The sequence below is a fragment of the Telopea speciosissima genome, chromosome 5 (assembly GCF_018873765.1).
Source record: "Telopea speciosissima isolate NSW1024214 ecotype Mountain lineage chromosome 5, Tspe_v1, whole genome shotgun sequence".
NCBI lineage: Eukaryota > Viridiplantae > Streptophyta > Magnoliopsida > Proteales > Proteaceae > Telopea > Telopea speciosissima.
Window position 1 is genome coordinate 28,242,442 of NC_057920.1, and position 13,910 is coordinate 28,256,351.

General features: G+C 37.1%; 1 protein-coding gene across 1 annotated transcript; it reads left to right on the forward strand.

The window, feature by feature from the left end:
- Positions 1-1,619: 1,619 nt before the first annotated feature.
- Positions 1,620-8,317, forward strand: LOC122662928 (zinc finger BED domain-containing protein RICESLEEPER 2-like). Its single transcript, XM_043858630.1, has 6 exons — positions 1,620-1,689; positions 2,330-2,451; positions 3,868-3,994; positions 6,049-7,709; positions 7,816-8,140; positions 8,226-8,317. The coding sequence occupies exons 1-6, from the start codon at positions 1,620-1,622 to the stop codon at positions 8,315-8,317; spliced, it is 2,397 nt and encodes a 798-aa protein (XP_043714565.1).
- Positions 8,318-13,910: the final 5,593 nt, after the last annotated feature.

Sequence of the window (13,910 nt, forward strand, 5' to 3'; positions counted from 1 at the left end):
ATCAAGAACTTGAATAGGAATAATAGAGACAACAATATCAGGATGGCTTACTTTTGCAACATCATTTGGCACATATGGATTGGATACTGGGACTTTATTTTTAGCAAAAAATCCGTCAAGCATGATATAATTATTAGGATAGCCATTAATGGAGCCAACGACCACATTCCTCTCCTTCATATCCGGGAACAACGTGCTCATAGACTTATCAAGTGGACACCCCTTCCATCCTTCTATGTCAAGTTCAATGTAGAAGGCACCAGTAAGGGTAACCCAGGTAGGGCCGGTATCGGTGGAGTTTGCCAAAGCTTTGAAGCCTCCTTCATTTACTGTTTCGCGATTGGTATTGGCTGTAATTATGCTCTCGCTGCTGAAGCTCTAGCTATATGCAATGCCTTTACAATGCCTCTCTCACTGAACATCCAGAAAGTGATTATTGAGAGCGATAATCTACTAGTGATCAACATTCTGAACAAAGTCTCTCATGCAATGCCTTGGAAGATTGCACCGATCCTAGCCAATTGCTCATGCCTCGCTCTTGTGTTTGAAGACATTCAATTCAGTCATACTCTAAGAGAAAACAAATCTGTGGTAGACTGCTTAGCTTCATTGGGTGCCTTGGTTCAAGACCATTTTGTTTGGCTACAATTCCCTCCCCCCTTTTTAAATCTTCTTTTGTATTCTGACTCTTCTGTGACCTTGTTCCAGCGTTAATAAAATTTGTTTACAAAAAAAAACAAAAGGGAGAGAGGAGCAGGCGAGAAATAGAGAGGGTGAGTGAGAACATGGGGCAAGATCACAAGCTTATCGCTAGGTGATGCAGCAAGTCAACCCAAATTCAAAACTTTAAATCCACTAACTTGATCGTTGATATACAACCACCCATTTACTCCCATTTATTATTTCAATCCACTCCCTACCGTTGCCACTACCTCTAGTAATTGAAAATCCTTGCAAACTCAAACCCCATTTGACCATTACCCCTTAATACTTTTAAAATCCATTTTGTCTGTTCCCTTCTTCTCCATCTCCTCTCTCGTATTTCCATATAAATATGAGGTATATTTTGATAAAAATCAGTTTTGTAATTACATACACCTTTGGTTGTGCTTAAAGCCCCATTGAGAGAGAGTTAGAGGTCCCGTAGTGGTGATAGCACCCCACACTTGGGTTGAGAGAGTCCGCAAGAGACCCAAAGTTAAGCGGTCCTCTTTGACCCTTGTTTCCTTGTAATTGTTTCTTCTTCTTGGCAATGAAAGTCTCTTAATTACCCATCTTTGTACGATTTTATTTTGAACTACATCAACTTGGTATCAAAGAACGTTTCGAGTCTTGAGCACCATGCCACGGGGAAGAGCAAGGCAACCCTGTAAAGCACCCGTTGAGGAAATTTCTCTCCGTGATGAGGTAATCGAGCTACAACAAACAATGGTAGAAATCTTGAAGATGCTGCCTTCATCAAGTAATCCACCACCTCCACCATCTCATGCCCTGTTTGAAATCCCCAATTTTGATGAAGAACGAGACGACACGTCAAGCTTCATGTCAACCCAGTCACAGCCATTGTTGTGGTCATGATATGCCATCCATCGCCACCCCATGAACAATCTGCTTGGGCAATGGAGCATCTTGCACGTGCACTTAAAAATGCCGATAAGAGCATTCGTATTGATGTTTTCGACTTTGACGGTAAACTTGATCCCGATCCTTATATTAGTTGAATTGTTTCACTTGAAACATTTTTTAAATGGAAAGAAATGACCGATGGGAGAAAAGTTGATTTTGTTGCTACCAAAGTTAAAGGACATGCACTACTTTGGTGGACAATATCAATTGTCGAGTGAACGGTGAGGAAACCGTCCCATTAGAACATGGGCAGAAATGAAATTAAAATTAGATGATAAATTCCTCCAGGATGACTATTCCCAAACCTTATACTATAGGTTTCACCACCTCCCTCAACGAAATGATCAAAATGTGAGAGACTATACGGAGGAATTTTATAAATATTTGAGTAGGCTATCTTTGGAAGAAACCGATGACCAATTACTGGCTAGGTACATTGGTGATTTGAAACAAACCATCCAAGATTAAATTTCCTTGCACTATGTACCTAATCTTGAAAAGGCTCACAGGTTAGCTTTCAAGGCCGAGGAGAAATTGAAACGAACTTCATTTAGACAGTTTGATAAGCCCTCTCAAAGTGAGACCTCTAGGGAAAAGAGGGGTATCCAACCCGCCGAACCTAAACTCTAAACCACCCAAACACCTACATCACATGAAAAACTTACAAATAGTGGGTCCTCTTCTGGATATTTTCGTTGTGGAGAAAAGGGTCACCGGTTGCGTGAATGTCCTAAGCGAAATAATGATCAACGTTTAAATTTGATTGAGGACATCGAAGATGATTGTGATTATGAAACCAATGATGAGGATGTTGAACCTCAAGAGGTATGTGATCCCAATAATGGAACAGAAAGTCTTGTCATACGATGAGTTTTGTCTGCACCAAAAAGTTTAGAAGATGACCAATGGTTATGAACTAATATTTTTCATACCTATTGCACTGTCTACGGTCGAAAGTGTTTGCTTTAATCGATTTCAATAGTTGTGAAAATATGATTGCTAAGTGAAAAATTGAATTTGAAATGTGAACCCCACCCCAATCCCTATGAAAGTGCTTGGTTTAAAAAAGGAGGTGAGGTTCCCATTCATCAAAGATGTTTGATAAAATTTTCAATTGGGAAATATTGTGATGAACTTTGGTTTGAAGTTTGACCAATGGATGCTTGCCACCTCTTACTTGGGAGGCCTTGACAATTTGACTGAAAAACACAACCTGATGGAGAAAAAAAATTCATATGCATTATCTCTTAGTGGGGTAAGATATATTTTGACTTCATTAAAGAAGTAACACTCCCAAGATCATAAGAGTGAGAAGTCCAATTTTTTATTGGTAAAAACATTTGATAGGATTTATAAAGAGACTTCTCAAGCTTATGTTCTAATCGATAGAAAAGTTAACCAAGAAGAAAAAGAAGAAATACCTAATGACATTAGAGAGCTTTTCAATGAATTCTCCAATGTTGTTTCGAAAGAACTACCAAATGGTTTGTCACCAATACGTGACATTCAACATAGGATTGACTTAGTTCCGGGAGCTACCTTACCAAATTTTGTTGGTTGATGTGGCCCAATATGCCACATCATCAAGGGTTTGCTTTCATGGTGGTTAGTGTTGGTGGTTATCCAACTTTAGGATAAACCCTCTTGATGGTAGGGGAGGTAAGGTATAATACCAACAAAGGGGGTTCTAGTCTTATTAAGTATAAACACACAAACACCATCCTTTGTGTGAACTTGAGAGACTGATAGAGACTAGAAAACAATCTCCTTGTGTAGCCATCAACGGATTAACAAGAACTTCACCAAAGTGAAGATGTTATTAGAGTTGGACAGCAGCATCAGGAGACAACGACTTTGGGAAAATAGGTAGGTGTTCTACCTTGTGTAGTTTCCGCTGCCATAGATTGATCTATGCCTTCATATGGTATCAACTCCGATGGAAGTTTCTGGCCTCTAGTTTTACTAGAAAATTGGGTTTCATGGTTTTTGTCAATGGTTATTTTTAATGATTTTCTGGTTTTTGGATCTTGAGAACTATGAACCAGAGAATGATGTTCAAGAATATTTTCCCTGTTTTGGATTACACTGTTTGGCCGTGAGTTTTCGGTGATTGTAGTGGCTTTTTGAACCCATTGGAGGATTGTTGGAATAATCCAGAGACTTGTTTCCATCTTTGTGTCCTGCGGCAACCCTTGAGGGCAACATTTTTGGTGGATTTAAATCTGTTTTTGGGCTTTTCAGCCTATTGAGCTTTCGTTGGAAAGTCACCGGAAAAATCTGAGGACTTGCTGGTCTTTAAAGTCGTCGGCAACACCTTCTTTGAACACAATTTGTGGTGTTTTATGGACTGAAATTCGGTTAAAGGGATGTGTGTTTCGGCACATTTTTTCGGCTATTCTCATCGGCATTTGCATCACCGATGTGGCAGATGGCTATTGGCTGCTATTTCGGTAGCCGGTGGCGGCTGATACAAGTTGCGTTAAACCCGTAAGGGTTACTGCTTGTGCATACTAAGGTTGAAGAAAGGGGCCTAGATGTCATTTCCTTTTTGCTTGAGGGCCATTTAGTCCTTAAATGGACATAAGTTATTATCTAATAAAAAAAAATTTTCAAAATGACATGACGTGTTGGGAATCTTGTGAGAGCATTATAGCATTAATGGTTGGGCTCTTTCGGTTACATATAGGGGTGTCAATACCCAGCCCGACCCGCTGAAACTGGCCCAAACCGACCCGAACGAGCCCGGACCACATCGGACCGATCCCTTAGTGGTTTGGGTTCGGTTTGTGGATCCAGAGATCAACCGGGTTCGGTTCGGTTCGGGCTAGACCGATGGTGCACCGCAAACCCAAACTGTTAGGCCCGAACCCAACCCGAACCGTTAGACCCGAAAATCACTTACTCCCCCCTAAATGCCCTAATGGCCTAATCTCTTTCACTCTCTCAGTCTCTCCTCTCTCGTCCCGAGTTCTCTATTCTCGACTCTCAGCGGCAGCGGCAGCGGCAGCGGCACTCCTCACTTCCTCAGTCCTCATTCCTCACTCCTCAGTCCCTCAACGACACTCAAGCTTCAAGAGTTAAACTGTTCAAGCAATCAAGCCTCAAGGCTCAAGGGCTCAAGGTCACTCAGCAGCACCGGAGTTAGGTTCTGATTATCCCTTCTTCTTTTTTCCAATCTCAACTCTTGATTCTTCATTTCTAATTTCTGTGTCACTGCTTTGTTTCGTTTTTGGAATTAGTTTTTTCCGAACTTCTTTTTTTTTTAATTTTTTTGGATCTTCAGATTCAAACTGACTGTTGAGGTTCTGAAATTTTGTGATACTTATACAGTTATACTTAAGATTGTTCTTTAATTCTCAGTGATCTTTGTTTTACGAGAAATTGGATTTATTGGTACTGTTGAGTAGTTATGTTGCTTTTTCATGAGATTTGAATGATGTTTGATGGATAGCATTTGGCAGGTCTACGGAAATAAATATTTTGGATTCCTTTTGTTTATCTGGATTCTATCCTCTGTCCCTTTTCATCCAACCCCCCCCCCAACCTTGCCAGTCTTTCTAGGTTTTTGAGTGTGAGTTTCGCACTACTCTTGTTCTAGAAATATATACTCACCTCTTTGAAGGTTCAACTTGGGACTGGTTTGCTAGGAACCAATTTGTGAGTTAAAATGGAAATTAGGTAATTGATCTAAACACTCCCAGCCTCGTAAAATCCATTGACTGTATTGCATACGTGTCTTAGTCCACATATTAATTAGTTGGTGTTATAAATAGCCACATGCTTATTTCCTCAACTGTTGATTACTGATATCATGTAATTGAAGAAAAGAGATGTTTTAATTTAATTTTAAAATGATGGTTAAAGTTGTTCTGTTAAATACTCTACACCTCCACATTTCATGAAGTGTCTTCTAGTCTTGTGGGTTATATACTCTCTTACTCTCCCATAACTGGAATGATTGTATCACTAAGCATTTGTTGATCAAAGGGAGTGCATCATTGGATAATAAACTCAAAGTGGTAAAGTTTTGAATTCCCTTGCATAGCCTGGCTTTTTAAAGTCCTATGACCTATGGGTAATCAACTAATCATAGCTCAAGTTCATCCCATCTCATACCCTTCCAAGTGACTTGAGTCAGATTGGAGGACATTGCAGTTTTATTGGTATTTCACACTTTTATTTGTTGAATTGGGGAGCAATAGGAACTTTCTTGAACTTCTGATTTTGATACTTCAACACTTTCTTTTCCTACTTAAAATCTTAGATTTTTATTTGCTAAGCCTTAATTTCAAGTTCTGAGTCATTATATGACAGCACTTGTCACAAATTCACAAATATTGTTGTTAAAATCTTTCTTTTTGTTATATGTTTTTCTATTAATTATAGTCATTAATATGTTATATGTTTTTCTATTAATTATAGTTATAGAAATGTCCAACACACAAGTCAACATGGAAGATGAGCCCGATTGTGGCTCAGATGCTGATGTGATGTCCGATGATGGACTTTACATTCCTGAAATTTCAGCAACAGAACCTGTTGGCACAACAACTGTTGAAATAGATGTTACCAAGAGGAAAAGAAGGAGTATTATTTGGGAGGAGTTTGAAATTCTTGAGGGGAACGGTTTTAGTGATGGGAAGGAACGAGCGAAATGCAATAGGTGTAGGCAAATCTATAAGGCTGATAGTACTACTAATGGAACTGAAACCCTTAGGAGACATATTTTACATTGCCCAAAACGGGAAAACAAAGGACCAACCCAAATGACTCTGGGTGTTAATGATGGGAAATTAATGTTAAGAGATAAAAAGGTTGACCAAGTCTGGGTGCGTGATAAGGTCACGAGGCTTATTGTGAGACATGAGTTACCTTTAATCTTTGTTGAGTATGAGGAGTTTAGGGAATTAATCACATACATTTTTCCTGACTACACCCATATTACCCGCAACACACAAATGGCGGAGATTTTGAAGTTTTACAATTTGGAGTCCAGTAGAATCCATAATCTACTCAAGTCATTTAATGGGAAGATTTCTTTGACAAGTGATCTATGGACATCCATCACCAATGATGGATACTTATCTTTGACTGGCCATTATATTGATAAGGATTGGGTGTTGCATAAGAAATTATTGAAGTTTTGCATCATGCCACCTCCACATACTGGCATCAATATTTGTGAAATGGTTTCAAAGATCTTGTGTGAGTGGGGTATTGATCGGAAATTGTTTTCAATTACTTTGGATAATGCTACTTCTAATTTCAGCTTTGGTGAGTTGTTGAAGAGAAATCTGAACTTGAAGAATGCTCTTTTATGTAAAGGAGAATTCTTTCATAATAGGTGTTGTGCTCATATTCTCAATCTCATTGTACAAGATGGACTAAAGCACATAGACGAGTCTGTGGCATTGATTCGATCTAGTATAGCCTATGTGAAAGGATCACAAGCAAGGAAAATGAAATTCTTGGATATTTGTAAGCAATTGTCATTACCAAGTAGTAAGGGGTTGCATGGAGATGTCACCACAAGGTGGAACTCAACTTATATCATGCTTAATTCTGCTTTATTTTATCGGAAAGCATTTGAGAACCTTGGACTAGTGGAGGACAATTATAAAACTTGTCCAGATTCTGATCAATGGTTAAAGATTGAAAAATTGATGGGTTTTTTGCATCCCTTCAATGAAATCATTGTTTTGCTTTCAGGTTCTAAGTATCCTACATCAAATTTGTATTTTGAAAATGTTTGGGAGATTCACAAAAGTTTGTTAGAAGAGGTATCACATGGGCTTAGTTTTATGAGGCCAATGGCAATTGAAATGAAAAAGAAATTTGACAAATATTGGAGGAACTATAGTCCAATTTTGGCCATTGCCTTGGTGTTCGATCCTCGTTACAAACTTAGTTTTGTGACTTGGGCATTTGCTAAGCTTGCTCCTTTGGACCCAACTGGAATTGATATGGGAAACAATGTGAAATCTGCTTTGTATCAGCTTTTTAATGAATACAAGAGTATGAATGCAAGTGATTATGAGATTCCAGTACTGTTCACTCGTCCTGGGAAATCTAGAACCAGAACTGTAAGTAAATTTTACATTTCTTGTAATTTTGATTTATTTTTTAAGTTGCAAGTTTCCATATTCATTGCTAATCTTATTAATGACTCATATTTTTCAATTTCTATAGGAATTTATGCAATCTGTGATTGCTGAGGCAGATAATGGAACTAAATCTCAGCTAGATGTGTATCTAGATGAACCCAAGATTCCATTCAGTGATCATGATGATGAGTATGATGTGTTGGCTTTTTGGAAGGCGAATGGGTCAAGGTATCCAGATGTGGCTCGGATGGCTCGTGATGTCTTAGCTATACCAGTTTCAACGATTGCATCTGAGTCAGCTTTTAGCGCTGGGGGTCGTGTTATTGACAAATATCGGAGCAAACTACTACCTACCAACGCTGAAGCACTGATATGTCTTCGAAACTGGATGTTTGATATAGATTTCAGATGTAATTTTTCAATTTCCATTAAGTTATTTTTCATTTTTGCTTACTTTAGTTGCTAAATTACTGTCTTATATTCTTATGTATGTAGCTGAACATGTTGATGATCCTGTTGATGTGGACAACGCGCTTGGAAATGTGCTTGGACGATTGCAGATTGAAAGGGAGACCGGAGACTGGTGAGCCTTCAGGTTATAATAGATAGAGAAGGATTTGCTCGAGCCTGTTGAAAAGGTAGTTTGCACTTGCACACATTTCACTATTTATTATTTGATTCTTAAGAAAATATAACAATTGTTGATCTTTGGAGTTAAATATATATTTTTTTTTTATTCTTGTGTGTGCAGGACATGTTATTTCATTTTTGGTCTCAACTCTCAAGTCTTATGTTGAGTTATCGTTCTTGAGGAATGAAGAACATAATTATTTTAAGGGAACATTAATTCTTAATGTTGAACTTTTAAGACTTTTAAGTGGATGTTCAATGTTGTATGGACTTTTAAATAAATGTTGCATGAATTTTTAAATGTTGAACTTTTAAAACTTTTAAGTGGATGTTCGATGTTGTATGGACTTTTAAGTAAATGTTGCATGAATTTTTAAGTAGATGTTGTATGGACTTTTAAGTGGGTCACATCTTGTAATTGCATCTGAAAATCTTCTTGGGTTCTACTTCCATATGATATGAACTTTTATCTAATGTTCAAATGTTGTTCTTATAAGAGAAAGAAAAAAAAATAAGCACTTATCGGATCTTAGTAGTCATATAAAACCGGTACCAAATCGAATCCAAACCGTTGTCATAAATCGAAACCGGCCCGAAACCAAATCGCACCGAAATCGAAACCGCACCGAAACCGAATATTTCTTAATGGTTTGATTTCGATTTGTATAAAAGTCACACCGAAACCGAAAAGCCCGAACCGAAACCGGCCCGAACCGGCCAGTTGACACCCCTAGTTACATATATAACCGAGTCCAAGTGGTTACAACGACATGGCACGCGGCAATTTTGAATATTTTTTCTTTTTAAATTCAAAATATAAATGTACCACTAACGTGCACCGCCAACCAGGATCTGCTATCATGTCTCGCAGGGTTGAATTGTCCCATCAACCTAACTTGTTAATCCGGTTTTTGACCCATTGGAAACAACCCGTTGACCTGACCTAACTTGGTCGACTTTTTACCACTGGCTTTGACCGATTATGCTTGGTTTGGTTCGTTTTGAACCCTTTTGGATTGGACTGGTTCTAATTGAACAATTTTGTTTTGGTTCTCTATTTCATTGAAAGTAATTGTGAATTAAGGTTTTGGAAATTGTGTTTTAAACCCATGTGTTGCACGGTTAATTTTAACTGTATTGTACGGTATCTTTAGGATAAGTTGATGAATGTGCTTCGTGATGGATTTGAAATTTTGAATGATTATCTAACTGTGTCTTGTACGGTTACTTTTAATTATTAAAATAAGTTGTAACCCATTTATATATTATTTGTTGACCCATCTAATGTAACATGGTTTTGGGCTTTGATTTTAGACCCATTTTGGATATGGATTTTTAATTAGACATGGGTATGGATTCTTTTAATTGGGTTTAGTTCAAGCCCACTTTTGTTAAGAAAGCCAATAAAAGATTAGAATCCATTAGACAAATTGGGTAACCCAAATACACAATACATCAAATCGTAAGTGTACACTTGTTTTGTTCCCACTATATTGTTTTGGTGGCAGGATAGTTTTCTATTATGCTGGAGAATACATTCTTATTAGCTTGGTAGGACAGAATTCTGTTTTACTGTGCGTAACATATTTAATATATGATTGTTTTCTTCATATCTTTTGATATATATATATATATATATATATATATATATATATATATATATATATATGCGAATTACGTGATTCTTGAGGCCAACCTGGGGTGTTTTGGTATGCTCTTCAGCATTGCACTGTCCGTGACCTCTAGTTTTGTCACGGGGCAATTCTTGTAGCACAATTTTGGTCATTTTTGGTATCCCGTGATGGCACAAATTGTCACAATTATTTACTTTATACTTATATATGATATTCTTGCATATATTGTGATTGAACTGTTGAACCCAAGTGTCACAAAAGCTTTTGGTGACACCGAATTTATAACTCAGGGTTTATGATGTGATTTATTTACCAAATGACACTGAAGGGCTTAGTGTTTGCCACACTTGAGGATAAGTCCATAAATTTTTAATTTAGGAGTAATTTTGTAAATGAATCCTAAGGTATCATACACTTTGCAACAAATGCATGAGACTTGACTCCGAGCCCCAAAGGGAAGTTGTTAACTTTTGTGCATATGTTGGGATAAGATAGAATGATAAGTATTCATATGAGGGGGATCCTTAAGGCCCAAAGCTATGGGTTTTCCTCTTGTTTAGGATATGATGCATTTTAGTCTTATTGTTTAAGGTGCAAACCTTACAAGTTGCAGTCTTTGTCCAAAGGTAGACTGTGATGAGTTTGGTTTGTTATTGATTTATCAATATCGATTGTTATCAGCACTAAGGCAACAGACTATAGTAAGTTACAACTTTAGCCCAAAGGCAGGTTGTAATGTGCTATGTTTTGTTATTGAAATTAGCTTGAGTTGATTTCAGTATAATTGTTGTAAGCATGTCATTGTTTTTGGTTCTTCTAGTAAAGCTATTTTATTATCTTCAATTTTCACTTCCCCATTTGACTTGGATTACTATGCTGTTTGGAAGCAAAAATCTTCTCTAACCTTAAGGTGCTTGGATATAGACATGACGGTCCATGAGGATAAGCCGGCTATACTCACAGTTTTCAGTACGTCAGCTGTAAGAGCTTACTTGAATCAGTGGGAGTGGACTAACCGCCTTAATTTGATGCTCCTCCAAATTAATATTTTGAAGAGCATCAATAGGTCAATATCTCAATGTACTTAAGTCAAAATTAAATGGAGGTAATTGAACGACCATTTTTTAAGTTCTTACAAATCTTTTGTTAGCACTCTAATAGAGAAGTTAGTTCCCTTAAGTATAATGGTAAAAATGGTGTGTAAACACATCATAAGGATGAGGGATAAAGCGGCTTGGATTAAATCCTTGATTTTAGGATTATTAAGTCATTTCTAGTGTATTGTACCCTCAACTCTCTCCCTAAGGAACTTGAATCATTCAAAGTCTCCTACAACACATTACAACAAAAATGGTCAATAAATGATATGATGACCATGTATATCTAGGAAGAGGAGAGACTAAGGTTGAGGTTAGAGAAGAATACTCATCATAGTAATTGGTGATTGATTTTGGTTCTACAATCCACATTACCAATTTTATTAGCTATTGACAAAGAACACCGAAAGATAAGTGAGAGATGCATCTATTTCGGTAACTGGATGCAATCTCAAATTAAGGTGATTAGGATCCACAGTCTAATACTGTAGTCTAGTTATGTACAGGACATAGTGAGATGCCTTTATATTCCATCTTTTCTAAGAACCTTGTATTTGTTTCAAATTTGACACCTGAGGTTTTCTGCATTCAACTTTAGTAGTACAATTTAATTTGTACAGAAACAGTACTATAATTGGTTCTTATTCTTTAGTTGATGGATTGTATCTCATACTTATGGATCCAATATCATGAAAGTAATTTCTTTACTTTATTAAGATGTATTGGTACCAAGAAGACTACTATGGATGAGAAATCTTCACAAAAAAAAAAAAAAAAAAAAACTAAGACACTAGAAATTGACTCAAATGTTGCTGAATCATAGAATCCTTATGATTCAATACTTTACTGATTCTAGTCTTAGTTTGGACTGCATTAACGGCAGGCTGACCAATAAGACCAAAAAGGTTGCCAAAAGGAGCACTGAGACGCTTATGATTATACATACTGATTTTGTTGGCCATTTACCACATTCTGTCTGACTGGTCAGAGATATTTTATTTCATTCATTAATGACCATACTAGATCTCTACTTTATAGTTCATTGGGATGAGGCACTTGATGTCGTCAAGAACTATAAAATAGAAGTAGAGAATTAAACTGGTAAGATTGTTAAAATATTTGGATCAGATTGAAGTGGAGGTCATGTCCATTTGTTCATTGCCTTATAAAGCAAGGTATCATATTTCTATATATCATGCTTGAGTCTTCAGACCAACATGGCATTGTTAAGAAAAGGAATCAGACACTTTAGGGGATGGTCAGGAGTATGATCAGTAATCCAGCCTTTCACGGATCTTGTGGAATGAAACCCTAAAGTTTGCTGTGTATACATTGTATAAGGTACCATCAAAAGTAGTTCCAAAGTTTCTTTTGAATTTTGGAAAGAATGGATGCTCATATTGAGACATACACTGGTTTTGGTTATTTATCCATAATTAGGGTTTTCAATCCATAAGAGAAGTAGACTTCAAAGCAGTCAATGGATTTTTCATTGACCATACAGAGAGGTCTAGTAGTGATAGGTTTCTCTATCCCTTACACTCTTCTACCATTGTAGAATCTTAGAATGCCGAATTTCTGGAGGATGACAATAACAGTGGGAGTCTACAATTATAGAACATTTAGTTTAATGAACTATAGGTTCATGCTCTGTCTCTCACATATGGAAGTAAAGGGATTATTCCTACGTCTATTTTTTATGAGGGGCCATCATGGAGGAACTGGTATCTCAAAATAATGAAGTTGTTGTTAAACTTGTTGTTCAACCTAAAGTTATTGAGAATGAACAAACGAGATTAAGAAAATCCTCAAGAGCTACTGATTATCGTGTTTATCTCCAATTTTTGTGAGTTTTGATGATGAAATTAAGACATATCCAACATCATCACAAATTATGAGTTGCAAGGATTCCATTTCGTGGCTTAATACCATGTAGAAAGAAATGGATTTCATGACAATGAACCTAGTTTGGATCTTGTTGAGTTGTCAAAAGGCATCTCCTTAGTGGGGTGCAATTGTTCATAAAACCAAAAGGAATAGCAACATGAAGAGATACAAGGTCTAATTGAAAGAACATTTATATTAGGATTGTCATGGCTATTGTAGCTCATTCTGATCTCGAGCTATATCTAATAAAAGCCAAGATGACATTCCTAAATAATGCACTTTTGTAGGAGGTATTTATGGAAAAAACATAAGGTTTCTCATCACAAGGCCTCGAGCATGAGAGATCCACCTCTAGATTGAAACTAGTTTTGGAGCAGTAATACCTTAAGTTGAACACCACGATTACTTCCTCTAGTTTTATGGAGAATCGTGATGATCAGTGTATTTACAGTAAGACCAAGTGAAGCTGTTTCATTAGTTTGATATGTGGATAACACACTCTTGGCTTCTAATGATCTAGGGTTATTGCACAAGATGAAACAGTCCTGATGTGTAATTTCGATATCTAAGATGTGGGTGAAGCCTATTAAGTTTTAGGAATAAAATTCACCGGGATAAGTTTGACGAGACCTTAGGATTGTCCCAAAGGATTATATCGAAAGTCACCTATAACGTTATAGGATATGGTTTCATCAAAACTAGCACCTATTGTAGTGTGTGATAGACTTAGTCTAAGATAGTATCTGGTTACAGTCTTAGAAAAGTAAGCAATGCATAGTATCCCAAACGCGTCTTCAGCAGGCAGTCTGTTGTACACATAAAATTAGACATCGCCTTCGCAGTGGGAGTTTCAGAGAGATTCTCTATGAGTCTCAGTATGCTACATTAAAAGATAGCGGAGACAATACTGAAATTCCTTCAGGGCATCAAAC

Excerpts from the sequence above, each read along its gene's own strand:
- LOC122662928 (XM_043858630.1), top strand. The coding sequence starts at position 1,620 with ATGGAGCATCTTGCACGTGCACTTAAAAATGCCGATAAGAGCATTCGT. Across the intron at positions 2,452-3,867 it reads AGGATGTTGAACCTCAAGAG|CCTATTGAGCTTTCGTTGGA; the intron begins GTATGTGATCCC and ends TGGGCTTTTCAG. Across the intron at positions 8,141-8,225 it reads GTTTGATATAGATTTCAGAT|CTGAACATGTTGATGATCCT; the intron begins GTAATTTTTCAA and ends TTATGTATGTAG.